This window comes from Sus scrofa, chromosome 12 (assembly GCF_054392235.1).
Source record: "Sus scrofa isolate SSC_HxYL_T2T_F1_AM1 chromosome 12, Sscrofa_HxYL_maternal_Yorkshire_Landrace_v2.0, whole genome shotgun sequence".
In the NCBI taxonomy this organism is placed as follows: domain Eukaryota; kingdom Metazoa; phylum Chordata; class Mammalia; order Artiodactyla; family Suidae; genus Sus; species Sus scrofa.
The window spans coordinates 59986989-60014191 of NC_139394.1; the positions used below are offsets into that span (position 1 = coordinate 59986989).

At 50.7% G+C, this 27203-nt stretch overlaps 1 protein-coding gene across 3 annotated transcripts in view; it reads left to right on the top strand.

Moving 5' to 3' along the window:
- The window catches only part of GLP2R (glucagon like peptide 2 receptor), a 70725-nt gene that overhangs the window by 28846 nt on the left and 14676 nt on the right, over window positions 1–27203 (top strand). For 2 of the 3 annotated variants that reach the window (XM_084982710.1, NM_001445299.1), the window contains 3 exon segments: window positions 2328–2397; window positions 12215–12303; window positions 20122–20260. In XM_084982710.1, coding sequence (XP_084838836.1) covers window positions 2328–2397; window positions 12215–12303; window positions 20122–20260 — 298 coding nt within the window. 3 annotated transcript variants of the gene reach the window in all.

A 27203-nucleotide genomic window follows, 5' to 3' on the forward strand; every position in this document is an offset into this window, starting at 1 on the left:
CTTCATTGTTGAAAAAACGCTAACCATCGTCAGAGACCACTTCCTTTGTTCATCCGTAAGAAGCCACTCCTCATCTGTTTAGTTTTTATGATGAGAGGGCAGCAAGTAAGTCACATCTTCGAGATCCACTTCTAACTCTAGCTCTCTTGCTATTTCCACCATATCTGTAGTTACTTCCTCTGCTGAAGTTTTGAACCCCTTAAATCATCCATTGTAGTTGGAGTCAACTTCTTTCAAAGTCCGATTCATGTTTCTTTTTGACCTCTTCCCATGAAGCATGAATGTTCTTAATGACACCTAGAATGTTTTCAATGTACTTCGCCCAGATCCATCAGGAGAATCACTGTCTTTGACAGCCAGAGCTTTACAAAATATATGTCTTAAATAGTCAGACTTGAAAGTAGAGATTAGTCCCCGATCCGGGGGCTGCAGGGTGCATGTTGTGTCAGCGGACATGCAAACAACGTTACTGTCATCTCCCTCAGAGCTCTTGGGTGAATGAGCAGATCCCTTTTTGAAAGAAATCTTTTTTTAAAAAAAATGAGAAGTAGATCCCAACTCAATATTTACGTGAGCTTAAAATATTCAGTAACTCATGTCGTAAACAGATGCGTTGTCATCCAGGCTGCTTTGTTGTTCCATGCATAGAGCACAAGCAGAGTAGATCTAGCACGATTCTTTTTTTTTTTTTTGGTCTTTTTGCCTTTTCTAGGGCCACTTCCATGGCATACGGAGGTTCCCAGGCTAGGGGTCTCATCGGAGCTGTAGCTGCCGGCCTACACCACAGCCCACGGCAACGCCGGATCCCTAACCCACTGAGCAAGGCCAGGGATCAAACCCTCAACCTCATGGTTCCTAGTTGGACTCATTAACCACTGCACCATGATGGGAACTCTGGACCTAGCATGATTCTTAAAGGCCCTGGGATTTTTGGAATGTAAATGAACATCAACTTTAACTTAAGGCCACCAGCTGCATTAGCCCCTAACAAGAGAGTCGGCCTGGAAGCTTTGAAACCAGGCATTGACTTCTCTCTAGCTTTGGAAGTCCTGGATGGCGTATTCTTCCAATAGAAGGCTACCTTGAAACGCTGTTGTCTAGTGGAGCCACCTTCACTGGTGGTCGTAGCTAGATCTTCGGGATGCCTTGCTGAAGCATCTACCTCAGCACTTGCTGCTTCACTTTGCATGTTTATGCTGTAGATATGGCTTCTTTCCTTAAACCTCATGAACCAACATCAGCTCGCTTCACATTTTTTCCTAAACCTTCCTCAGCTCTCAGCTTTCATAGAATTGAAAGGAGTTAGGGCCTGGCTCTAGCTTAGGCTTTGGCTTAAAGGAATGTCGTGTTTGGTTTGATCGTGTATTCAGACCACTAAAACTGTCTCCGAACCAGTAATAAAGCTGTTTGGCTTTCTTATCATTTGTGTTCACTGGAGTCACGCTTTGAATTTCCTTTGCATTCGCAACTTGGCCAACTGTTTGATGCAAGAACTCTAGGTTTCAGCCAATCTCAGCTTTTGACATGCCTTCCTCACTAAGCTTAATCATGTCTAACATTTGATTTAAAGCGAGAGATTTAAAGTGTGACTCTTCCTTTCCCTTAAACACTTAGAGGTGATTGTAGGATTACTAATTGGCCTAATTTCAGTATTTCTGTGACTTGGGGAAGAGGGAGGCCCGAGGAGAGGGAGAGAGATGAGGGAATGGCTGGTTGGTGGAGTAGTCAGAACACACATCTATGGATGAAGTCTGCCATCTAATATGGGTGCAGTTTGTGGCACCCCAAAACAGTGACAATAGGAACATCAAAGATCACTGATCACAGGTCACCATAACAAATAGAACAATCGCGAAAGAGTTTGAAATATTGTGAGAATTACCAAAATGTGACACAGAGACACCAAGTGAGCAAGTGCTGTTGGAAAAATGGCACCCATAGACTTGATAGACTTGCCCCCTGCAGGGTGGCCACAAACCTCCAATCTGTAAGAAACGCAGTATTTGTGAAATGCAGTCAAGTGAAGCACAATAAAATGAGGTGCGCCTGTGCCGTTAAGAATTGATGTTCTTTTGATCACGGAGAAAAAGGCGGAAGGATACACACCAAGTTGTTAGCATGAAGAGCCCTCTCCTAGTAAGAAAAGTCAAAGTACCAACCCAATAGGAAGGATTTGAGTCCTCCCCTCCCCCTCCCAAGCGAGTCTTGAGTGCCAGCATCCTTCTTCCCCAGTGCCAGCATCCTTCTTCCCCTGAGCCCTATATATTCCACCTTGTCTCGACTGAAGTCTTGTCTTGAAGTCTTCTACTGCCTGCTCTTTGCCATAGGTGCTGGGTAAACAACCGGAATAAGAATATCTGGTGGATCATCCGAGGACCCATGATGCTTTGCGTAATGGTGAGAACCACCCCATCCAAACTTTTTCCTCCTTGAGCTCAGCATCTGTGGAAGACCCCACCCCCTTCTCTGCCACGCACCGTATTTTCTGGGTCAAAATGAGCCTGGGCAAGAGCCCTTGAGATGGAGATGGTGAGCTGTGAGTAGGAGCTGTTGAATGAGAAGAAGCAAGTAAGAAACTACTCCTTGGTGTTTATCATGGCAGAAATAAGTGTGCTATATAGCACCTGCCTCAAAAAAAAAAAAAAAAAAAAAGAGAGACCTCCTTGCTCTGGTTCAGTTACCTAAACCCAGGTTTACAACATAAGCCTTCTTCTCTCTGTGTTTCTAAACTATGTTAAGAAACCGGTAATCAGCTCAGCGACCTCCTATTGACCGCCTGGGGTGTGTACAAGGCCCTGGGGGTGCAGGTGTCTTCAGCCATGGATGAGCCTGGGAAAGGAGAGCTGCTAGTTTGGATTTTAACACCACGAGCAGGAGGGAGGAGACTAGGGAAGCTTCTTTTAGAGAAGGAAACCATCCAGTCGGTATTAATCCAAAGCTGTGATGGGGCTCAGGCTCGGGAGATGATGCTGCTCCGAGACCTTAGGAGGAAGGGCCTTTATTCCTTAAGGCTCAGAATTTGGGGGATGAAGAGTTCGAAAGCGCCTTTAGCTGACAGCATGAGAAAGCTGTTTGCCAAAGAAGCCGGCGGAGCGGGTGGGGAATTAGCAGACAGATGGAAGAATGAGCAAGGTCCCGGAGGGAGGCGCAAAGCCTTCCCCCTGACAGAGGGCCAGCATCCCTGGGTGCCCACAGCCCCTCTCCCCCACTGTCTTCTCCAAGGGGTTGCTGGGCCTTCAATTTTCGCCGTTTTATGCAAGTAATCTGCATTTGCGGTTTCACAAAAGAAAAAAGCTTGTTTTTATAGAAGAGTGTCAATGTTTGTTAAGAATAGAAGCAACTCTTGCCCAGACCTGAGTGTGTCTAGCAGGAGAAAATAGTCATAGAAACGGTGGGAAAGCAAGGAGCATGGAGATGTTCTGAGCAGTAGCCTGTGCGCCGGCTGGTAATCTCCCCACCCCGGTCCTTCCGGGCCTTCCGTATGCAGCTGAGAGCGCATGCGAATGCTCTATATGACGTCACAGCACGCACGACGTCAGGTCACGCACAACGTCGGAGTACGCACACCCTGTGCGTCTACGCATTCTGGCCTCCCACCGGCACTGCCCTGCCGTGGTTCCAGCTCCTGTTCCTGGCCGGCCACCTTCGTTGCGGCTGAGTGATATTTATTGAGTGACTCCTCGGTACCAGCACCCTTTTAAGTGCTTTGCGCGTGTTAACTCATTTCATCTTCCAAACAAACCCGGGAGGTAGGCACTATTCTTGTGTTTCTTTTATTGGAGAGGATGCTGAACAGATGCAAAGGTGCTCGTCTGAAGTCACAGAGTCAGTAAGTGGGGGGTGCTGGATCTCAGTTTGACCAAGTGACACCAGCCCTTGTAATGACAACACCGTGCGGCTGCCCCGAAGGATGTATTGCCTGCAGGCCACATGCCTGCAGTGCTCTGGGCTTTTCACGCGTTTCCTCCCGCTCCCTCCGCCATCTTATCCACTTGGCCACCGTAGCTGAACACCCTCCCCCCAAAAAATAGAAGTGGGCACACCCTGTCCTGTGTCCTTCCGAGATCCTGCGCCAACTTCTGCTATAACCTGAGCAAAACTTTATTCCTAGGTTTTTTTTTTTTGTTTTTTGGGTTTTTTTTTTTGTTGTTTTTTGTCTTTTTAGGGCTGCACCCTCAGCATATGGAGGTTCCCAGGCTAGGGGTCGAATCAGAGCTGTAGCCGCCAGACTACGCCACAGGCACAGCAACACTGGATCCGAGCCCCGTCTGCGCCCTACGCCACAGCTCACGGCAATGCCAGGTCCTTTACCCACTGAGCGAGGCCAGGGATCAAAGCTGCATGCACCCTCATGGATGCTAGTCGGGTTGGTTAACCGCTGAGCCACGGCGGGAACTTCTATTGCAAGTACTTGTCTAAAACCTGTTTGCTGTCGCTCTAAGCCCCGTGTTCTGTTGCTCCTTGGCAGCCAGTGCGAGCATACGGCGGGCTTTGCATAAACTTAGTCAGTGAACGCATGTGACCCACACTCCTGGGTACTGGAGGTTTTCACTAACCAGGCAGAATAAAGCAGGAGGGCCTTCCCTACGAAGTAGTTTAGGGTCGCTCCAGCTGGATCCCTGGCATTTACCCTGTGGTTTAATGGAAGCTACATCAGTGGTTCTCAATCTTCGTTGCTCTTGGAATCACCTGGATATCTTGAAATGTTCCTTTTGTGTGAGATTTGTGTTGCATTGACCTCAGATGTGGCTTAGGGATTCTAATGAAAAGCTCAGGTGTGGTCCCCTGAGGGCTCGTAAAGAATTCAGGCCCCACCCCAGACCTGCGGAATGGGGTGTCTGCATTGTAACAGGATTCCGAGGCTCCAGGTGCCCAATGAAGTTTGTGAAGCTCTATGCCCCTGCACCAGTGGGCCTCAAAACTGGCTGTGCATTAAACATCACGATGGCACGTTCCCCAGAGGATTTCATCAGAAATTCTGGAAGAGGACCCAGGTAGTTGCGATTTTAAAAGCTCCCAGGTGGAGTTCCCGTCGTGGCTCAGTGATTAACCAATCTGACTAGGAATCGTGAGGTTGCGGGTTTGATCCCTGGACTCACTCGGTGGGTTAAGGATCTGGCATTGCCGTGAGCTGTGGTGTAGGTTATAGACGTGGCTCAGATCCTGCATTGCTGTGGCTCTCGTGTAGGCTGGCAGCTACAGCTCTGATTCGACCCCTAGCCTGGGGACCTGCATATGCTGCAGGAGCAGCCCTAGAAAAGACAAAAAAAAAAACCCAAAAAAACACAAAAAAAACAAAACTCCCAAGTGATTCTAATCCATGGTCAGGGCTGTGGTGGTTTCTCTGCATTGCTGCTTGGCTGGCCACAGCTGGCTGCCCTGTGTGCTGGTTTCTTTCGGTGCTTCCTGGTTCCAGGAGCCAAGTTCTCCTCTCAGGATCGGAGAATGCGCTCTGTCTTCTTGTGGATGAAATGACCTTCGCGTGCTGTTACCTCTGCAACTCCAGTCGTAGGCAGCTCCACTGAAGTGGCCACAGTCACCTTGGCTCGCAGTGGCTCCTCTCTCACTGACCCACAGCCTCTCCTCCTCCTGTTCACCCCACCCAGAGAACGACAGTGTCACCCACCTACCAGCCACCCAAGCCAGAAACCTCGCTTCTCCCTACCTCCTCCCTGAAACATCCACTCAGACTGCAAGTCCTGTCCGTTCTCTCTCTGACCTTCTCTCCAAGCTGTCTCCTTTTCCTCCATTTACTGTTCTTCAGCCTCTTGGGTCTCTTGCGCAGAGCTTTACAAATGCCTCCTGTTTTCTCCTTCCTTTTTCCTGCCCCTGGCAATCCATCCTCTGTATTGCGACCAGAGTAGTCTTTCTTGAGTGAAATTTGAGTATGTTTTCTATGTGTGTCTTTTCAATGGCTTGTTAGTGCCCTTAGGCTTGGTTCCAGACTCCTTAATATGATAAGTACCGTCACTCCCATCCAACCACAAGCACCCCATGCTCTGTTTATATGGGGAAACTCATAGTTCCCCTGACCCGTCCTGATGTTTGCTCCTTCCATGCCTTTGCACACGCCGACCTTCTGCCTAGAATGCCAGTCTGATGGCGCCACATCTGCCTGGCAAACTCTTCCTCCTTGTGGACTGAGCCCTTTGTTAATTTCTCTGTCCCTCAAATTAAGGAAAGTCAACAGAGGTACCTGGAAGGGGCAGTTTCCCAGTCATCTCCAGGTCTCTGAAGGTCTTACTGAGGATATTACTAAACTATTGTCTGTGTCAAGGGGGCCTTGGACAAGAGGAAATGGGCTTGAATGGAGATGGGAACATGCCCCTTGGTCACAAGGAGGGATATCTGCCTGTGGACCGGTGAGGTACTGCCACGGGCCACAGAGAAAGGCTTTGTGTTGTCCACCTCCATCAATTGGTCTTCCCAATCCCCTGGGGAAGCGCTGGAGCCTCTGATTCTGCACACGGGTTTCAGGCCTCCCAGGAGAGTGGCATTTCCATGCCCTATCAGACATGGAAGAGAAAAGCAAGGCTACCCAGTGAAATGCAGGGAGCCCATCCAGGAGTCTGGAGCTTGGGCATCGTGACTAACTTGTGATAGGGCCTTTAGCCAAGTGAGTTTCCTCATCTATAAATTCAGACCTTGACTGGACCACTGGTTCTCAACGGAGGCTGCTTCTGCCTCTGGGAACATATGGCGGCATCTGGAGACATGTCTAATTGTCACACTGGGGTAGGGGTGCTACTGGCATCCAGTGGGTGGATGCCTGGCGTGCTGCTCAACATTCTACAGTGCACGGAACAGCCCCCACACCAAAGAATTATCCCGCCCCAAATGTCGATGGTACTGAGGTTGTGGAACCCTAGATTAGACGGCGTCTGCACATTAGAACAACTTGGGACATTTGGAAAATGCCCAGCCTGGATTTCCCCCCACATTGGTGGAATCAGAATTCCTTGGCACTGGAATTGCATTCATTCATTCTCTTGCACCTTCACGGAACATTTGCTGAGCACCTTCTCTGTGCTTGACTCAGTGCTGAGTTCTTTGAGGGGAAGAAAGATGGATATCCATATAGGTTCTACCCCCAGGGAATTCGGAGTCTAATAGTTACTGTTCTGAGGTCCATCAGACCATGACGGAGCCAACAGCTGCCTTCATGTTTGGTCATGTGACCGCAGGTTGCTGTTTTCCATTGAGCTGCGTAGGCATAACCCAGACTCCAAAATAGAATTCCTGGAACCACAGCATGGAAGGGACCTGGGTCTCTGAATGACTGCGTGGAGCAGAGCAAGCCCAGCTGTGCAGGGTGAGCAGAGCAGTGGGACAAGGAGGGTTTCCCATCCCAGACTCAGGCTCCCTAGTGAGGATCCCCACTTACCACAGCTGGGTTTCTCCCACCGTCTCGGGCGGGGTCTGCATTTGCTGATGGGTTGATTACATCATACTGCATTTCTAGCCATGTCAGCTGACTTTGTTGCCCTCTTGAGTCCCTTTTTTTAAGCATGACCACCCTAAGAATTCGGATGATATTTGGGTCTTTGACCAGACATGGAAATTGTAGAACTCCCATCTCCTTCAGGGTATAAGACTTGACTGCTTAAAGCAACCTGCTACCCTTGCGTGGGGAACATGGTCTTATATCCTAGACTGTGCTGCTCCCAGTAGTAAAGCCGTAGAAGCTTGATTTGTCCAGCCCTTCACGGACAGCCTTACAAACTCAGTAAACTGCACGTTTGTCCTCCTCACTTCCCTGATCCCCTGAAGGTAACAGATCGGCCGTATTGAATAGCCGGTGAATGGCATTTTTGAGCCAATGAATCGAACACATCATGTATCAGTTTTATGAAGCTGTAGAATCAAATGCCTTCGCTTTGTCTGACCAGATGTTTTCTCTGACAGCCTCAGACACTGGCGAAGCTAAGAAATTAGTAAAATTCGTTTTTACTGGCTTTGTGTGTCTCCAGGTTTCCTAAGACTTCTCCCCTCTCACGCTCCCCTCCTTGATAGAGTTACTCCCCATACCCTGGATTTTCCACCCCATCAAAACTTACCTTTGCTTAAAAAACAAATGAGCAAGTCAACAAACAAAACACTCTAGAGTTCTCTTTTGACGCAGTGAGTTAAGAATGCTGCATTGTCACTGGCTTGGGTCACTGCTGTGGTGTGGGTTCAATCCCTGGCCCTGGAACTTCCACATGCCATGGGCATGGCCAAACAAACCAAAACAAAACTTAGCTTTGGAGGGAGTTCCCATCCTGGCTCAGTGGTTAACGAATCCGACTAGGAACCATGACGTCACGGGTTCAGTCCCTGACCTTGCTTGGTGGGTTAAGGATGCGGCGTTGCCATGAGCTGTAGTGTAGGTTGCAGATACAGCTTGGATCTGGCGTGGCTGTGGCTGTGGCATGGGAAGGTGGCTACAGCTCCGATTAGACCCCTAGCCTGGGAACCTCCATCCATCGTGGTAGCGGCCTTAGAAAAGGCAAAAACAAAAAACTGACCTTTGATGCATCCCATCCTCTGCTTTCCATGGTAAAAGTAAGTCGGATCATAGGTGTTTATGGAAGTCATTGCTGAAAAAATGAAACGAATGAACGAGAGAGAAAGCCCTTCTCCCCCAGCCATCCCTGGACTTCTCTGTGGCGTGTGCACTTCAGCAGGGCTCTAGGGGATAGAGGTTTCAACCCAGAGGAGTGGCCCTAATGGTAGGCATTTTAGTTGGGGTGCCAGAGAAATGTCACTGAGAATGGGACATCTGATCGCATGCATTCTCTACCATCCAGGACCTGAAAGGCAGCCTTAGATGTTTGGACTCCTAAGTGCCCTACAGCTGGTCATAGGGTCCAGGGTGGCTGCGTTCTTCACCACTTTCCTCCTCAGCCCCTTTCCTGCTCGTGCGCAAGTGACAAAAGTCCCATCCAGATGTGGTGGCCGGCCCCTGTCTTCGGGACGGCTGCGTGACTGAGGTTCTGTGGTCCACTGGGCTGGACTTTCATGCCATGGCAGTGGAGAAGTGCTTCCTCCTTTGGCCCTGTGGTTGAGGCCCGTTTTCTCTTGCCTGGTCTCTGGGAGACACAACAGTGAATCAACACACTCCTCGCCGCAAGCCTTCATTTCTTAGGAGATAGTTCTGATTGAAATAACTTTGCTGAAATATGTGCCTTTCCCCAGTTAGGCTCGCTTTGTAAGAAAAATGCCTGAGTTCAACAAATCACTGAGCCAGGGACACAGCGTATTCTCTTTGTGATGAAGAACAGATACCCATTAAAAGGGATAAATTACTTGGTTACATTGAGTTTGTGTTTAAGTGTTCTGTTACTAAATATTCTTTGGCTGGGAGTCTCCATCATCCTGGTTGGCTTGTGGACGGGATAAATAGCCTCTTAGCTTTGAGTCTTGGTTCTCCCGAGGGCAGTAAGGCCAGTCACGGTAGGGGCCTGTTGGATTCTGCAGCCTGTGTTCAGTCTGGGGCTTAAGACAGGGGGCATCAGTATTGTGCTAGCTCAGTGTCTGTGGAGACTTTCCTCCAAAAATTGTCACCTGACCACCATCTCTGTGGGCTCCTTCTGCTTTGCACAGAGGCATTTTTGAGTCTTTTCTATTTAAAAAATGATGGTACCCCCAAAACCTCTGCCAGCCCCACACAGAAGTGGAGACCTTCCCTCTCTCTGTTCTGAAACCTTTGCCAACTACTGTTGTATCAAGCCGCCTCCTTTTGCAGCCAAGCCTCCTCAGTGTGGTTGACACTCGCTGTCTCCCGTCTTCATGCTTTGTTCACAAAACAAAGCCTTGTGATCTGGCTTGTGCTCCTGCCTATAAACTGCAGCTACCCTCAGGGAGCTCCTTGTTGCCAGGCGCAGTCTTATTTTGCTTCAGTTCCATGCAGCATTTAAACCTTCTTAAAATCCTTCCCATTGTGAGCGTCCAGGAAGCCCCTGTTCGCGCCAGTGGCCCTGGCCGTTGTTTCTCAGTCTCCTTTGCTGTCTCCACCTCCTCCACCTTTCCCTTCACGGCCAAGTGGCTCTCTTAGCCCTCTTTTTCTCCCAGTCTACACAGCCTCCCTGGATAAGCTCACCCACTCCAGTGGCGCCACACTCTGGCTGGGACCTCCCTGCTGCGGCCCAGACCTCAGTATCTCACTGCCTCGGGACATGTCTTGTGTCCAAAATACTAGATCCCCCTCCCCGCCACCGAATGCTTCTCCTCCTCTGAGTGGTCCTTCTCTCGGTGATGGGCACTGCCACGCGTTGAGAGCCGCGTGCCGCTTTGGGGTCCTCTTTGATCTCGCGTCCAGCCGGTAACGGAGGTCATCTGATTGACACTCTTAGTGATGCCTCACCCGTCTCCGTTCCGTCCCTGAAGCACCAGGCCGCTGCTTGACTTCATCTCTCGTCACCCTCCCCGGGAACTCCGAGACTGCCTCCCGGTTGGTCCCCTTCCCTCCAGCCTGGCCGTCATTAAACCTGGTCTCCGCACTTGCGGCTGAAGTGCAGACGTGCACATCTGACGAGGTCACTTGCAGCTGGAAATCCAGCACCGCAGTTTTCGGAAGAAAACCTCGCCTCCTCCGTGTGACAACGCAGGGCTCTTGCGGGAAGCGGACTCGCCCTCCTTGTCCAGCCTCGCGTCTCACGCACGCTCTTCGCGCTCTCCGCCCCTGCCTGCACCTGGCCCCTTGCTCGGCTGCCTTTCCGGGAGGCTCGTGATTCTGCTGTCAAGAGGTTGGCCAGGGCTGCAGCCTTTCGGAGGCCTGACTGGGGCTGGAGGATCAGCTTCCCGGGGGCCGACACACACGGCTGGCGGCGGTGCTGCTTGTTGGTGGGAGGACTGGATCCCCCCACGGGGGTCTCTCCACAGGCTGCTTGAGTGTCCTCCCAGCGTGGCGGCTGCCTCTCCCCAGAGAGGGAGAAGGAACTGGGTGGACGCCACCCCTTTGAGGACCTGGCCTCGGAAGTCAGCGTCCCCACACCTCGCCTCCGAGGTCAGCGTTGGTAGAAGCAAGTAGCTGAACCTCGCTCACCTTGCAGAGAGGAAAGAGAAATTAGGCTCAGCCTTTTGAAGGGAGAGGTGTCAAGAATTTGCAGACATGTTTAAACGTGTCTCCCGAGGCTGAGAGTGACGGGCTGATTTCCACGACAGTTGTGGAAAGTCGTCTAGGGAGTGGACACGTGCTTTCCCCAAACTCCAAGCAGCAGTAGGACCTCAAGTTCAACACCCATAGGCCTGGCGTTCTTTACGGTGGGAGGCAGCTTGGGATTCTGTTTAAGTGAAGGGAGGGTGGTGATCAGATGAATGTGGATTTAATGACTGGCTCCGTTACTCCCTGGCTGGGCCGCCCTGGGAGTGGGACCTGTCTCCTCTGCGCCTCTGTTTTCTCACTGCGTCATGGCACACAAACAGCATGGCTTCCTCGGAGGCTTGTTGCGAGGATGAAATGAAATCATGTATGGAAGGTTGGCCCAGTGCCTGCCGTGGTGAGCACGCAGTACATGTTAATTAAAAATAGTGATGTCAGGAGTTCCCGTCGTGGCGCAGTGGTTAACGAATCCGACTAGGAACCATGAGCTTGCGGGTTCGGTCCCTGCCCTTGCTCAGTGGGTTAACGATCCGGCGTTGCCCTGAGCTGTGGTGTAGGTTGCAGATGCGGCTCGGATCCCGCGTTGCTGTGGCTCTGGCGTAGGCCGGTGGCTGCAGCTCCGATTCGACCCCTAGCCTGGGAACCTCCACATGCCTCGGGAGTGGCCCAAGAAATAGCAACAACAACAACAAAAGACAAAGACAAAAAAAAAAAAAAATAGTGATGTCGGCGTCCCCGGGTGGCTCGATGGGTTAAGGATCTGGCATTGTTGCACCTGGGGCTCAGGTCACCGCGGTAGCGTGTGTTTGATCTTTGGCCCAGGAAACTCCCGCATGCCATCGGTGTGACCAAAAAAGTGTAAGTGTCCTTCTCTCTCTCGCAGATGGCTCTTGTGGTGGGGTTTCTAGAGGCAGAAGACTAAACTAAGGGGTCTTTCAGGATCTTTTCCAGACTCAGTTGAGGTGGCCTTGGGGAGAGGGGGGATTCCCGTGAGGACCCCCTGACTGCGGATTGACCTTGGTTTCCACGGACAAGGATCTGTCTGTTGGCCAGGTCCAGGGTGACCTTGATATTCATAGCCACGTGGAGCCCATCACTTACTCCTTTCTTCTTTTTTTTTTTCCCCCCCAGGTCAACTTTTTCATCTTCCTGAAAATTCTCAAGCTTCTCATTTCAAAGCTCAAAGCTCATCAGATGTGCTTCAGAGATTATAAATACAGGTGAGTGGCCTGCGGCCTGTCCCCAGTAGTCCAAGGTTACTTTGGCCCCTTCTGGCTGTTCTGGCTGATGTCCCAGGAAGGGGGCCCATTGCATTAGTACATTTATCTCCTAAGACACGCGTCAGCAAGAGCCCCTCTGAACAAGGTGTCGTGGGATCATGTAGGGCTTTTGCCGAAGGTGAGGACCTTCTGGTCCCGTGAAAAGGAAATCAGTGGCGCATAGTCAAGGGCACAGACATTCCTCAGCAGGAAACTGTCAAAACGCCCCTGAGGATGGGTGGGTTGCAGGGACAGGAAAGGGTCACACGAAGGGGAATTTGACTGTTGCCATCCTTCCAGGAGAAGTTGAGGTAATGGAGTAAAAGAGCATAACCCAGCAGAGAGTTATTTGGGGTTTTTTTTTTTTTAAGACCTTGAGCAGTAAGACCACAAACCTCTGGAGCCCAAGAAAATATAGTGCTCACATAGTCACCCTTCCTTGTGACTTGTCTTTGCTGCGTCTGGTCTTCTGCTTTCCACGTGATAACACGTCCCATCTCACAGTAAGTCAGATCATGGTATTTTTTGGGCTCTGCACTGCTGTCAATGCAAATGAGCCAAAGGAGGAGTTCTCATCATGGCTCAGTGGGTTAGGACCCCGGCTAGTATCCATGAGGGTGTGGGTTTGATGCCTGGCCTCACTCAGTGGATCAAGGATCTAGCGTTGCTATGGCTGTGGTGTTGGCCGGCAGCTGCAGCTCCGATTCAACCCCTAGCCTGGGAACCTCCATATGCTGCAGGTGCAGCCCAAGAGAGGAAGGAAGGAAAGAAGGAAGGGAGAAAGCAAAAAACAAAACAAATGAACCAAAGGATGAGAGAGAAAGGGCTCGCTCCCCCCTTTTCTGGCTGCTTTTTATAGGATGTGTGCTCTTCTTGGGGACAGAGTGTTTTCACCCAAAGTTTAAGCCCAAAGGTGAAGACTTTAGTCCGGGCCAGAGGCAGAGGGCTGAGTCAGGCGGGCTGTGGCTTGGCTTCTCCGACTCTAAGGCCAGAATGGGCCCTGAGCCGGGCATGCTGGGAAGGTAGTTTCTCCTTTTATCCAGTAAATGTTTGACGAAAGCCCACGATGCGCTGGGCGCTGTGCCGCCAGTGAAAAGCGACTGGGCTGGGGACACCCCCGTGAGGAGCACACCCTCCACCTCGCAAGGATCGGGATGTCGCCGGGGAATGTTGTGGCTTGGTGTGGTCCGGAGAGCTGATGCCGGCCGTGACCCTGGACTGACCTTGGGCACGTTGCCCGGTCTCGCTGGGTCTGTGCCCTGAGGTGTATCATGCGAGTGTCACACCAGACGTGCCCTCTGCTTGTTACGAGGACTAAAGGGTGTCAGAGTTCCACGTGTCCCAAGCTAAGCAGAAGAGGGGCGTTATTGCCCGGGACCCAGACCCCAGATCCTCTCAGCCTAAAACTCTGCCCGCAAGAGCTCCAGAAGGATAAACTCCCAGAGATCAGGGTCGGGCAAACGTATATGGTAGTTGGCTCAAGTATTGTGCAAAACCCCTTAGTCCTGGGGCCCTTAGGCTGGCCTGGGCCGCACAGCGCTACCCCGCCTTTCTCGGAGCCTCTGGGTGAGGCTCCAAGTGCTGGCAGGCTCCTTGGCCCTCTTCCCAAGGCTCAGCCTCTCACCACTGCGGAGCGTGGAGGTCCAAGGCCAGGAGCAGGGCTTTCCTCATCCACCCTGCGTGGGGCCATTCAGGGAGGGCAGCCCTCTGGCTAAGCAGGCAGAGGGGAATCCCAGGCACCATGGAAGCCCGAGAGAGGCCAGGGCTCCCAGGAGACAGAAACTGGGGGCAGATGAATGCCAAGGTGCCACCTGCCACACAGACCGAGAGTCTAACCCCTGCCGATGGGTGCCCCCAAAGCCCACTGTGTACCACTGGGGCCATCCCTGAGCTCCGGAGCCACAGCAGCCCCTACAGTAGCTCTTCGTCCTGGCCGCTTTAAGCATCACCGACAGCTGGCCAAAGCCCTCAACTCGGGAGCCCTTCCACGGGGCATTCAACTCAGTAAGTGCGCTGAAGCCCCTCCGTGAGGCCCTCGTACAGCAGAGTCTCCAGGAGATTCTGATAAGAAGCCAGAGTGGTTTTTACAGAAGCTCTGATAAAATAATGTGTGAAAGTTTCTGGTCGGGCCGTGGCAAATGTATTTCTAAGCAGCTTGGACATCCTCTTTTCCAGGCTTTTCTGTAGACTTCCCTAAGACAGTGGCTCCCACACGTCTCTCATCATCAGTCTCTGTCAGTAAAGAATGTCACTCATCGTACATACACGTGGTCTCCTGAGCTGTTCCATACATTATGAGATGCACCAAAGTAGAGAAAATGACAAAAGATGCATAAAAATTTAACATACACAGAACTTCCATTGTCTTCTCTTGGTGTGTATTCTTCTAATGGAGTTCTTTGCACAGCCCTGAAGTGTGCACCCCGGATTCAGAGGCAGTTATCTTGGGAGGGATAAATCAAGATCCTGGGGAGACCTTCATGACTGAGCAGTGATTCAGGATGCTGTTTTGGGGAGAGAAAGAGTGATCCCACCTGACCTATACAATCCATCTGGAAACTTTTTTCCTTTCCCTCAAACTTATTCAAGGAAAAAGCTTGAAAAGGAGTTCCCATCCTGGCTCAGCAGAAGTGAATCTGTCTAGCATCCATGAGGACGCAGGCTCGATCCCTGGCCTCACTCGGTGGGTTAAGGATCCGTCATTGTCATGAGCTGTGGTGCAGGTCGTAGATGTGGCTCGCATGAGGCATTGCTGTGGTTGTGGTGTAGGCCAGTGGCTACAGCTCCACCTTGACCCCTAGCTGGGGAACCTCCATATGTTGCAGGTGTGGCCCTAAAAAGACAAAAAAAAATGTGCAAAGGAACCTGTGTGCCTGCCTGCTTGAAGGCTTCTTAGCATGAGACACCTCACCTTGGCGAGTTTGCCATCAGTTGGGGACTGTCCTGGGGATCTGTCAGTGTTCCCAAGTGGCTGAGACTTTGAAGGGCTGACTAATGCTGACTAAACTCACAAGAGACTGATGTATAAACCAGATGGTACAGTTACTCATTTTTAAGAGTCTGTGAAAGGTAAGCATAGGGTTGGGGAGGGTTCCTTCTAGTGCCTGCCCTTCTCGTAACGCTGACACCAGAAGATCCAGGAATGCAGAGCAGTCACCCGAATGTTGTTTGGTTATCACCACCTAAGTGAAGTGGTTGGTGTTCAAGGATCACTGCCCATGGCCCAAGAAGCCACCACTGTCCTGTGGTGCCCCCTGCCTGGGGAGAGGGAGGTTCCTTCCGCAGAGTCTCCCCTCCTAGGGCTGGATGAGTACTGAGAACGTCCTGCTTCTTTGTGGTGTTTCCCACCATCTGATTTCTGGCTCTATTCTTTCTGCATGCAGAGTGCAATACAGGTGATTAGCTTGTGCGTGTTAATTAGCCAAGTCAGGGCTCTATCTCTTGGACACACCCAGGCCACCTAATTTTACTCCCTGGGCCGGGGCATCCTGCAGCGTTGAGAAGTGCATTCGCCCATCTTTCTGTCCAATCAGTGCCAAGTCCCTCACTTCCAAGCCCTGGGAGGGCTGCGTGCCGTCATCCCCAGCTCACAGTGGCCTTTGGCACACGGGGGCTTCCCCCCACCCCATCAGGGCCCCGGCTAGGGTGAGGAGGAACGGGCAGTGGGGTCTGGTGCATTCTGGGGGAGCTTTGTGCATTCGGTAGGAGCAGCCTGGCCTCCACCTCTCCCAGATTTTGAGAACTTTCAGAAGGCGGTTCTCAAGATCTGGCCCCCGCTCCGGGTGTATATCTTAGGAATGTTTAAACACACGGAGGCCTCGCCAAAGGGGCACGTTGCTAGGACTGGAGAACCTTCTGTAGTCCTAGCCCTCGTCCCCTGGCTTCTACCAGTCAAGCAGAAGAGTAACCAGCCCTGCTGTCTGGTCTGGAGGGGGAGCAATGCCCTTGGACTGTGGACAGACAGCAGCAGACCCTGAGCTTGGTCGGAGTTCTCCATTCTTTGTGGTTCCCAGCACGGCAGTGGCTCTGTCCTCCTAGATAAGCGATCTTAACTTTCCATGTGATACATGGGGCAGAGCCCTTAGCAGACTTAGAAGGGAGCATCGTTTCTTCCCATGCTAAACCCCAGGCCCCTTTCTGAAAAGACTTTCAGGAAACGGTCACACATGGAAGAAAACTGATCCAAGTCATTGAGGTTGTGAACACTCGAGGGCATCAGGGACGGCGTCTTTAAAAACAGTGGTTGTGAGTGGCCCTTGGGTCCAGTGGTTTAAGAATGCACTGGACATCCATGAGGATGTGGGTTTGATCCCTGGCCTCGCTCGGTAGGTTAAGGATCCGGTGTTGCCATGAGCTGTAGCAGAGTTCATAGATGGGGCTCAGGGTTGGCATTGCTGTGGCTGTGGTGTAGGCTGCAGCTCCAGCTCGACCCCCAGCCTGTGAACATCCATATGTCGCAGGTGCAGCCCTAATAAGAAAACAAAAACAAAACAAAAATAGTGATATTTAGGAATTCCCTGGTGTCCTAGTGGGTAAGGACTCAGTGCTGCCACCACTGAGTCTCAGGTTCAGTCCCTGGCCTGGGGATTTCCTCGTGCCACGGGTGTGGCCAGAAGAAAACAGCGATAACTAAATTTTATTGACCGGGCATCAGGTAACATTCATTCTGAGGGTTGGCCACATGTTATTTAATTCTTACAGGCGTTCCCATGGTGGCGCAGCGGAAGTGAACCCAACTGGGAACCATTAGGTTGCAGGCTCGATCCCTCGTCTCATTCAGTGGGTTAAGGATCTGGCATTGCCGTGAGCTGTGGTGTAGGTCGCAGTTGTGGCTTGGATCTGGTGTGGCTGTGGCTGTGCTGTAGGCCAGCAGCTGTAGCTCTGATTCGACCCCTAGCTTGGGAATCTCCATATGCCATGGGTGCAGCCCTAAAAAAGCAAAAAAAAAAATCCTATAATGGCCCTGTCAGGAATTCTTTTTTTTTTTTTTTTTTTTTTTTTTGCTGAAGCGTGCAGCAACTCGATGTTGGATCTCATTTCCCAAACCAGGAATTGAACCCAGGCTGCAGCAGTAAAAGAGCTGAATCCTAACCACTAGACTATCAGGGAACTCCCAGGAATTCTTATTAATAGTATTATTATTTTAAAATTTCGTATTATATCATTAGTAGTACAGTCTTCATTTTTCAGGTAGAGAGGTTAAATAATTTGCCCAAGGCCACGTGGCTAGTAATTGGCAGCCCTGGGATTTGAAGCCAGGCCCCAGGCCCTGTCCCTGTGGCCCACTGTCTTTGACCCCAGCTCTTCCTCTCTCACTGTGCTCCTTCTTGTGTCCAGAGCAGATGCCCAATAAATATTTGTTGAAGAGCTAAATGACTGCAATAAACTGAACCATTTAAATAAACAGATGACTCTAGATGAAAAACAGGCATAAACACAGTTCATGAGAGGGAAGTGCTCTAGATGGTTATGGATTTTCATCTGAACAAATAGTCCTTCGTCTCCAGAGAACTTAGAATCAGGTGAGGAGTGGGAAACCCCTTCTGACATCCACCCAGAGAGATGGCAGTGACTAAAATGGCCCAAAACTCCGTAAAAAATAGTCATCCTTTATAAGTCATCCTGTACTAAATGTGGAATCTTGGAGTGGATTCTGGAGCTGAGCGCAAGGTCGTCAGTGAAACAAGAAAACCTCACCTTGTGCCCTAAAAGGACCTAAAGCCAGCGGGAGCTGAACAGGAGCCACCAAGGAGAGGACACCCCTGGCTCCGAGGCCGTGGGCTGAGTGTCCCAGGACCTTGCTGGTCAGGGGAGGCCAAGGAGTGGGGAGTCTGAGGCCCAGGGCCTGGCTGCGTGGCTCTCCTGTGCCAAGCTCACGCCTTCTTGCACGCCCACGGCCACCTGTGCCCAGTCACTTAGCTGAGCAAATGTGCTCCCAAGGAGACACTGTTTTAAGAGTTTGGGGGTTGTTTATTTAATTTCCAGGAGTGTTTTTTTTTTTAATTTTTTTGGCCAAGTCCGAGGGGTATGGACGTTGCCAGGCCACGGATTGAACCCACACCACAACAATGACTCGAGACACAACAGTGACAACACCAGATCCTTAACCCACTGAGCCACCAGGGGAGCTCCTCCAGGAGTTGAGGATGTCTTTGAGTGGTTTCTTTCTCTCTCTCTCTCTTTCTCTCTTTTTTTTTCAGGGCTGCGCCTGTGGCATGTGGAAGTTCCCAGGCTAGGGGTCTAACGGAAGCTACAGCTGCCAGCCTACACCACCAGAGCAAGGCCAGATCCAAGCTTTAACCCACTGGAGCAGGGGCCAGGGATCGAACCTGTGTCCTCACGGATGCTAGTTGGGTTCATTACCACTGAGCCATAGCAGGAACTCCCGTGAAGGAGGAACGCTTTCTCTTGCTTACAGTACAGCCTTCCTGAAGATGCTGCCCGTGGGGCTGCTGACCCTCTCCGTCTCCACATCTTTAATTCCCTGGTTTTTTTTTTTGTTTTGTTTTTGTTTTTTTTTTCAATGAGGAAACATCTTCTCCCAGTCTGGCCCTTTAAGACCAGTGACTTAAGCTAAAAGAATCATTACATTAAGCTCTCCTTCCCAACGTGTATCAGACGGTAGCTTTGTTTATGCTCTGAGTGTGAGTCACCTTTGCTAACTAACATAGGACGTGTTAAATGGAGAAGCAGCTTCATGGTCAAGAGCAGTTACTCCCTGATGGGGCTGCCGATCAGTAGCCTGTGGGGAGGTCCGGGAAATTCTCATTCCCAGGACCCAGCCTCCAGGAGGGTTGGATTCAGGGCGTCAGCACTGGGCTCAGGAGGCACTGTTTCTCCCTCTCTGTCTGTCTCTCTCTGTGTGTATATATCCACACACCTACATGGTCAATCAATAAAAATATATGTCTATTTATAAATATAAATACTAAATATATAAAATGCATGTAATATATAACATATACATAGCTAAACAAAAATTATTTTTGTAAACGCTTCGTAAGCAGTTCTGATAGTCGGCCCATTTGGGGCCCACCGGTGTGCAAGTACAGCAAGTTCGGGCCCCAGCTGTGCACTTTGCACGTGGGTGGTACAGAGGAATGTTTGTCTTTTCTGTGTGGAGTGTATACAGCCTCGAGCTTCCACACAGCGCTTTTTATGAGGAGGATCAGTTTCTCATTTCCTGCTGCCCTCGCTGTTGCCAGGGTTGAGGACAGCCCCGGGGGATGGCAAGGACGTCCTGCTCAGAGGGTGCAAGGCCTGAGTGTGAGGTCGGAAGCCCCGCCTCCAGGCTGGGAGGTGCCACGGAGTGGCTGTGCCACCCTGGCCATGGCATTTTCTTTCCCTTCCCAGGCTCCGTAAAGCACTGACATGGGAAGTCTTGAATCGAGAAAGAGAGAGAGACACCTGCTAGCCAGGTCATAGGAAACTTGTCGAACCTGGGAGGGGGCGTAGTGTCCCACAGGGACAGCCATGTGCATGGAAGGCTCTCCATCAAACGAAACATCAAGATCTGCAGGTATATCATAGTCCACCTGGGGAACTCCTTCCTTCCTTCCTTTATCCAGTTCATGTTTTCGGAGCATCATCCGTGAGTCAGGTACAAGGATGCTTCAGTGAACAAGACCGCCCTGGTCCTTAAGGCATTCAGTGAGTAGCCAAGGAGACACATGGGAAAATCAGCCGTTCATCAGCTCAGTGGAGGATGCAAAGGGGAGCAGGAAAGGTGGCCTCTTCCCAGGGTGGCCCTCGTGACAGTCGTTTGGTTGTCCTCTGCAGGCTGGCAAAGTCCACGCTGGTCCTCATCCCTTTACTGGGTGTTCACGAGATCGTCTTCGCTTTCGTCACGGACGATCAAGTTGAAGGATTTGCGAAACTTGTACGACTCTTCATTCAGTTGACTCTGAGCTCCTTCCATGTAAGTAGACATTCGAACAAGGACACCTTGGCTCTAGAGAAGACAAAATGCCCTTGATCCACACAGACGCGGGGTGGAGAGCCATCCACAGGTGGAAAGAGCGTTCTCGTGTCAGCAGGATTTATCGCGAGGGCCTTTGGCATTCGAAGTGTGTAACTGGAAGTGCTGCCTTCATCCTGTCAGCAGGACTCTGTGACGAAGAAGGGAAAGTGGGTTGTTTCCTGTGCTGGGATAATTGGCATGACTCACAGTCATGTTCACGGCAAGTGTCAACAGGAAGCCTTTTATTAAGTGCCTGGTTTTCGCCGGGTTCTCTGCAAAGCTTGTGCAGAGTGAACACTGGCTCCACTTGACATCCTCAGAAGGCAGCACAGCGTAGTGGGGACCAGTGAGTAGAGATGGGGAGGCTCTTGAACCTTTTCAGATGCTGACACTAGAAACAGGAAGCAGTTGTGGTTAAGGTACCTAGGTGGTGTGGTTTGCCTTTGGTCCAGTTGTTACCCATTACTTAGCGGATTAAAATGACAATACATGTTATTCTTTCTCATGATTCTGGGGGTCGGGAATCCAGGTGGGACATCGGAAGGGTGTCTTGCTGGGGCTGAACCTTCTAGATGACTTATCCACTCTCGTGTCTGGGGCCTACGCTGCAAAGGCACGGACGGCTGAGGCTAGCTGGAGTGGCTTTATTTGGGCCAAAAAAAATTCCATTGAATCCTCACATTATCACTGTAATGGAGACATTATTCTATCATTTTAAAAGTGAAAGATCATAGCTCCCGTCGTGGCTTAGTGGTTAACGAATCCGATTAGGAACCATGAGGTTGCGGGTTTGATCCCTGGCCTCGCTCAGTGGGTTAAGGATCTGGCGTTGCTGTGAGCTGTGGTGTAGGCTGGCAGCTATAGCTCTGATTCACCCCCTAGCTTGGGAACCTCCATGTGCTCACAATAAAAGTGAAAGACCATGGGAGTTCCCTGGTGGCTTAGCAGGTGAAGGATCTAGCATTGTTACTGCTGTGACTCTGGTTACTGCTGTGGTGCAGGTTCAGTCCCCAGCTCAGGGATTTTTGTGTGCTGCAGGCTCGGCCAAAAAAAACAGTGACGGACTTGAGGCTCTCAGGAGAATTTGCATGTGCTAATAAGTGTCCGAGATGAGATTTGCATTCAGAAATTAAGCCTTTGTGTCACGGAGTCAGGGCCTACTGCTTACAAAGTCAGTACTCACCAATGTTGATGGAATTGGAAGGTGCCTTTCTTCAGAAGGCCAGCCATCTGGGGACATGGTGGACTCAGCGTCCCCAAAAACCACCTCTGAAGATTCTGCACAGGGGGAAGGAGGGGAGAAATCTCAGTTGATCAATGAGATGGGGGTCACAGAGGTTACCCCCACTGCGGGGAGGCTTGCGTGCAGCTCATCAGTTCCGCGTGGTCTTCCTCTCGATGCCGTCTTGCTCCCAGTTTGTTGATGGTGTTACCGAGGGGGATGCCGGGGAAGAGACCTGGCCCTCTGTTCATGATGTATTCTTCACATCCATCGCTTCGATCTGCGGAAGGGACCGACAAGTTAGGCCAGATATTGTGTGATCAACAGATCGGAAAGGTGCCATAGGGTGGGGGATGAGTAGAGCGTGGGTTCACCGGTTTCAGGTTAGTGACGAGACAAAAGGGTGCTTCCTGCGGAGAGCTCTTTCCTGCAAAGGGCCCTTTCCTGCCAAAAGCTGCTTGCACCGGCCTGTAGCCACTATGCCATAGTGCCTCCTCGGTGCCCTGCAAGGAGATGCCAAGTGTAGGGCACACCTGTGGCATGTGGAAGTTCCTAGGCCAGGGGTCGAATCAGAGCTGCAGCTATATAGCCTACACCACAGCCACAGCAACGCAGGATCCGAGCCATGTCTGTGCCCTACGCTGCAGCTCACAGCTACACCGGATCCTTAACCCACTGAGCAAGGCCAGGGATTGAAACGGCATCCTCAGGCGTCGCTCTGCGGGACAGATCTCTGAGAAGGAATCCGGCCTGTCAGACCCGCTGGCAAGGGCGCATGTTCGGGTCATCCGTTGCTGTGCAAGAGACTGCCCCCAGACCTCATGGTTTGAAGCTGTAACCATGGTATTATCTCCCGTTTTTTAAAATGTTTATCTTTTATTTTTAGTCGTAAATGTCACAAACTCTAAGAACATTCCTGTGAAGTGGGGGAGGATGCTTTTCTGAGACAGCCCAAAATTTAAGAGTTCACTCACACTTAGGCAATTAGTAGAGTTTAAAAAAATTTTTTTTATTAAAGTATAGTTGATTTACAGTGTTACTCCAGTTGCTGCCGTACAGCAAAGGGACCCAGGCATACATGTATATACATTCCCTTTCTTATATTCTCTTCCATCCTGGTCTATCCCAAGAGACTGGACAGAGTTCCCTGTGCTGTGCAGCAGGACCTCATTGCTTATCCATCCTAAATGTAACAGTTTGCATCTACTGGCCCCAAACTCCCCGGCCATCCCACTCCCTCGGCAAACACAGGTCTGTGTCTGTGAGTTTGCTTCTGCTTCGCAGATAGATTCACTTGTGCCGTATTTAGATTCCACATAGAAGTGATGGCATATGGTGTTGGTCTTTCTCTTTCTGACTGAGTGAGGTGATTTCTAGCTGTACCCATGCTGCTGCCGATGGCATTAGCCATGCTGTTATCTTGAATGATTCTGTGAGCGGAGCCTTCTGGACTCAGCAGGGTGATCCTTTTGATGCCCCTTTGAATGGGGCTGCGGACACCTGAAGGCTTGATTGGGCCAGAATATCCAAGGCTGCTCATTCCCACGGCTGGACGTTGACGTGGGCTGTTGGCTGGGAACTCTGCTGGGGCTGGATTGGGGCGCCTCAGTTCTCCTGCGTGTGGCCTCTCCATGTATCTTGAGCATCTCAGAACGTGGCAGCTGGGCTCTCAGAGCATCCCAGGAGCAAGTGTTCCAAGAGGGGGAAGCAGGCACTTCCAACTCTCTCTTAAGGCAGAAGCTTGGAAGTCCCGGAGTGTCACCTCTACCACGTTGTGCCAGAAGAAGGAGTCATCCCAGATTCAGGGGGAGGGAAAATAAGATCCCCCTCTTGATGTGAGGAGCAGCACTTGCCAACAGGGAGGGAGAGATCCTGGGGCCATCTCGGGAGACCCGCTGCCACCCTGGATCCTTTGGTCCTGCAGCAGCCTGTGTGCTCTTCCCCACTGGGGATCGCTGAAGGAAGGCGAATGGAGCTGCTTCTGCAGATGGAGCCAGAGGCACACTTAGAGGCTCGTGTGTGGGTGGAGGCCTCCCCCCTTCTGCCCACCTCCAGCCCCTGGGGGCGTGGAGGACATGCTTGTGATGTGGAATCTTACTTTAGCCCACTCATTCGAGAGAGTTCTGGTGCCTCGAAAGCTCCGCCTTCTAATGTCCTGTTCCCAGGGGCCAATGACCCCTGCCGAGCCAACGGTGAGGGCAGCCGTGACCCTCCAAGGAGGCTGGCATGTGACAGTGGCACACTGGTGCCACCAAGCCCTCATTTAGGAGCCGTAGCTGTGGAGTAAAGAGAAGGAGAAGTCCCCAGGCGCCAGCAGTGCAAGCGTGTGCCCGTGTCACGTGGGCCAGCGTGGAGATCCCGGGCTTCCGAGACGAGGAGCCTGAGCGTCTCCCCCCAGAGCCGCCCTTGACGATTCCTTTCCAATGCCAGCTCCTGTCCCGGCACCAGACCGCCCTTGTTCGCAGCGGGGGGCGAGAGAAATGTCACCGCGAGAGAAGGGGGTCCGCCTGCATTGGGACCTTCGTGCTCTGTTTGGAAATGTGTCCTTTCCTTGTGAGTCCTGGCACTTTCAGAGCTTATTGCCAGAAACACCCAAGACCTTGGGTCCTGCACACAGTTTTAAAAAAATTTTTTTTTGTTGTAGTTGATTGACAGTGTTCCGTCAATTTCTGTGGTACAGCAAAGTGACCCATTATACAGGCATATATGTATATATATTCTTGTATTATTTTTTTTCATGTTCTGTCACAAGTGATTGGAGATAGTTCCCTGTTGTACTCAGCCGGGTCCTGCACACATATTTAGCTCTGATAGACCGGACACACAGCCCGAGTCCCTCAGACTCTCACATCACAGGGAAATCTGTGACACAGAGGTTACCACGAGGGGCTCTTTAACGAATCAGGATGCATAGGTGTCTGAGGAAGTGATGGAAACAAACATGAACTAGGCCCCTTTGATTCCAGACCCCTGGCAGGTAAGCAGCGCATCCAGAAAATGCTCCCGAGTTGAAGACATTATCCCTTTTTGGAAGCTTCCCCAACGTGGACGCTTTGTGAATGGAAATGCTGTAGAAAGGTGGCCCGTTGTTTTCGTTGCAGTCCTGGTGCCCACAATTCTGAATAACTAGGAAGAGATCAGAAGGGAAGCTCTCTTGTCATAGAAATGGTCTGACCTTGTAGGAGGCAAGACTCTTTTCCTTGTGTCAGAAACCCAGCTCATTCCTTCTCTCACTCACTCACTCATTCAGCAAATACTGTTGAGCTCCCATCATGTGCCAGCATTTCAGGTGCTGCGGATCTGGCATTGAAAAGACCACGTGAAGATGCTAGTCTGGGAGTTCCCTGGTAGACGAGCTATTAAGGACCTGGCTTTGTCACTGCTGGCCTGGGAACTTCCACCTGCCGCAGATGTGGCCAACCGCCCCCCCCCCCAAACACGAGTCTGGTTGGGGAAAGGGGGTGGGGAGGGACAGATTTATGTTGTTGACAAACAAAGAACAATTCTGGTTTTCAGAAGAATATAGAATAGAGGACCGTGACTGTGCCTGGAGTGGCTGCCAAGAATGGAGTGGTTGGCCAAGACTTCTCTTTGAGGACATGCGAGAGCTAAGGCCTGAATTTTGAGAAGCAAGTTAAGCAGAGATTGGAGGAAAGAATGGTCCAGAGGACAGAAAGGGACCCCAGGAAGATGTAAGCTGATATCCGGGGGCCCCTAAGGCCCTCTAATCATCTTCACCTCCGGGTTTGCAGAGCCTTGAGCAGTTCCCTCTCACACAGAATAGGGCCGGCCTGTGTGGCCATTAGGGGGTCGTGGACACGGCAGGGTGTGGCGTGGAAGGCGAGGATGTGCGAGGGGTTGCCGTTTCCACCTTGGGTCACCCCCTCTGGGGCAGCCAGCTGCCATGTCATGCGGACACTCAAGAAGCTCGATGGAGGGAGACGGATGCCTCCTCCCAACAGCCAGCACCAACTCACCAGGCCTCTGCGTCATCTGGGAAGCAGGTCAAGGCTTCAGATGCCCAACGTTCCTGCCAACATCTTGCCTGCAACCAGAAGAATGGCCCTGAGCCAGAATGCCCCAGCTCAGCCACTGCCAGATTCTTGGCCTAGAGGAAATATGTGAGATAATAAATCTTTATTGTTTTGATCCACTTAGTTATACAGCAGCTGAACATGTTGGCTGGCGAGGCTGGAGGCAGCCAGAAGGCCCGTGCGGCTGGGCTGTAGTGGCCGGGAGGTGGGGCAGCGTGGCACAGGATGGAGTCAGTGACATAGACACAAGCTCATATCACTGCAGCTTCTGTCGTTAGGATATTGGGTTTTCTTTCTTTCTTTTTTTTAATGTTTTTTTTCCCCATTATAGCTGGTTTACAGTGTTCTGTCAATTTTATACTGTATTGCAAGGTGACCCAGTCACACATGTATATATATGTTCTTTTGTCTCACATTATTTTTTTATTTTTTATTTTTATTTTTTTGCCATTTCTTGGGCCGCTCCCATGGCATATCGAGGTTCCCAGGCTAGGGGTTGAATCGGAGCCACAGCCGCCGGCCTACACCACAGCCACAGCAACACGGGATCCTTAACCCACTGAGCAAGGCCAGGGATGGAACCCACAACCTCATGGTTCCTAGTCGGATTCATTAACCACTGAGCCACAATGGGAACTCCTTGTCTCATATTATTATGCTCCATCAAAGGTAACTAGATATAGTTCCCAGTGCTATACAGCAGGATCTCATTGCTTATCCATTCCATAAGCAATAGTTTGCATCCATTAACCCCAAATTCCCAGTCCGTCCCACTCCTTCCCCCTTGGCAACCACAAGTCTGTTCTTCATGACTTTCTTTTTTGTGGAAAGGTTCATTTGTGCTGTATATTAGATTCCAGATATAAGTGATAGCATATTGTATTTGTCTTTCTCTTTCTGATTTACGTCACTCAGTATGAGAGTCTCTAGTTCCATCCATGTTGCTGCAAATGGCATTGTTTTGTTCTTTTTTATGGCTGAGTAGTATTCCATTGTGTATATATACCACATTCTCTTAATCCATTCATCTGTCGATGGACGTTGAGGTTGTTTCTGTGTCTTGACTATTGTGAATAGTGCTGAAGTGAGCATATGGGTACATTTGTGTTTTTCAAGGAAAGTTTTGTTCGGATATATGCCCAAGAGTGGGATTGCTGGGTCATATGGTAGTTCTATGTATAGCTTTCTAAGGTACCTCCATACTGTTTTCCATAGTGGTTGTACCAGTTTACATTCCCACCAACAGTGTAGGAGGGTTCCTTTTTCTCCACACCCTCTCCAGCATTTGTTATTTGTGGACTTATTAATGATGGCCATTCTGACTGGTGTGAGGTGGTGCCTCATAGGAGTTTTGATGTTCATTTTTCTAATAATCAGTAATGTTGAGCACTTTTTCATGTGCCCGTTGGCCATCTGTATATCTTCTTTGGAGAAATGTCTATTCAGGTCTTTTGCCCATTTTTCACTTGGGTTGTTGGCTCTTTTGCTGTTGAGTTGTATAAGTTGTTTGTATATTTTAGAGATTAAGCCCTTGTCAGTTGCAAGGATATTGGGTTTTCATGTAAGTGCGATGGGAAATCACTGGCATGAGTGATCTTTTTTAAAAAAATTTTGGGGGTTGTTTAGGAGCCAGCATTGTCACTGC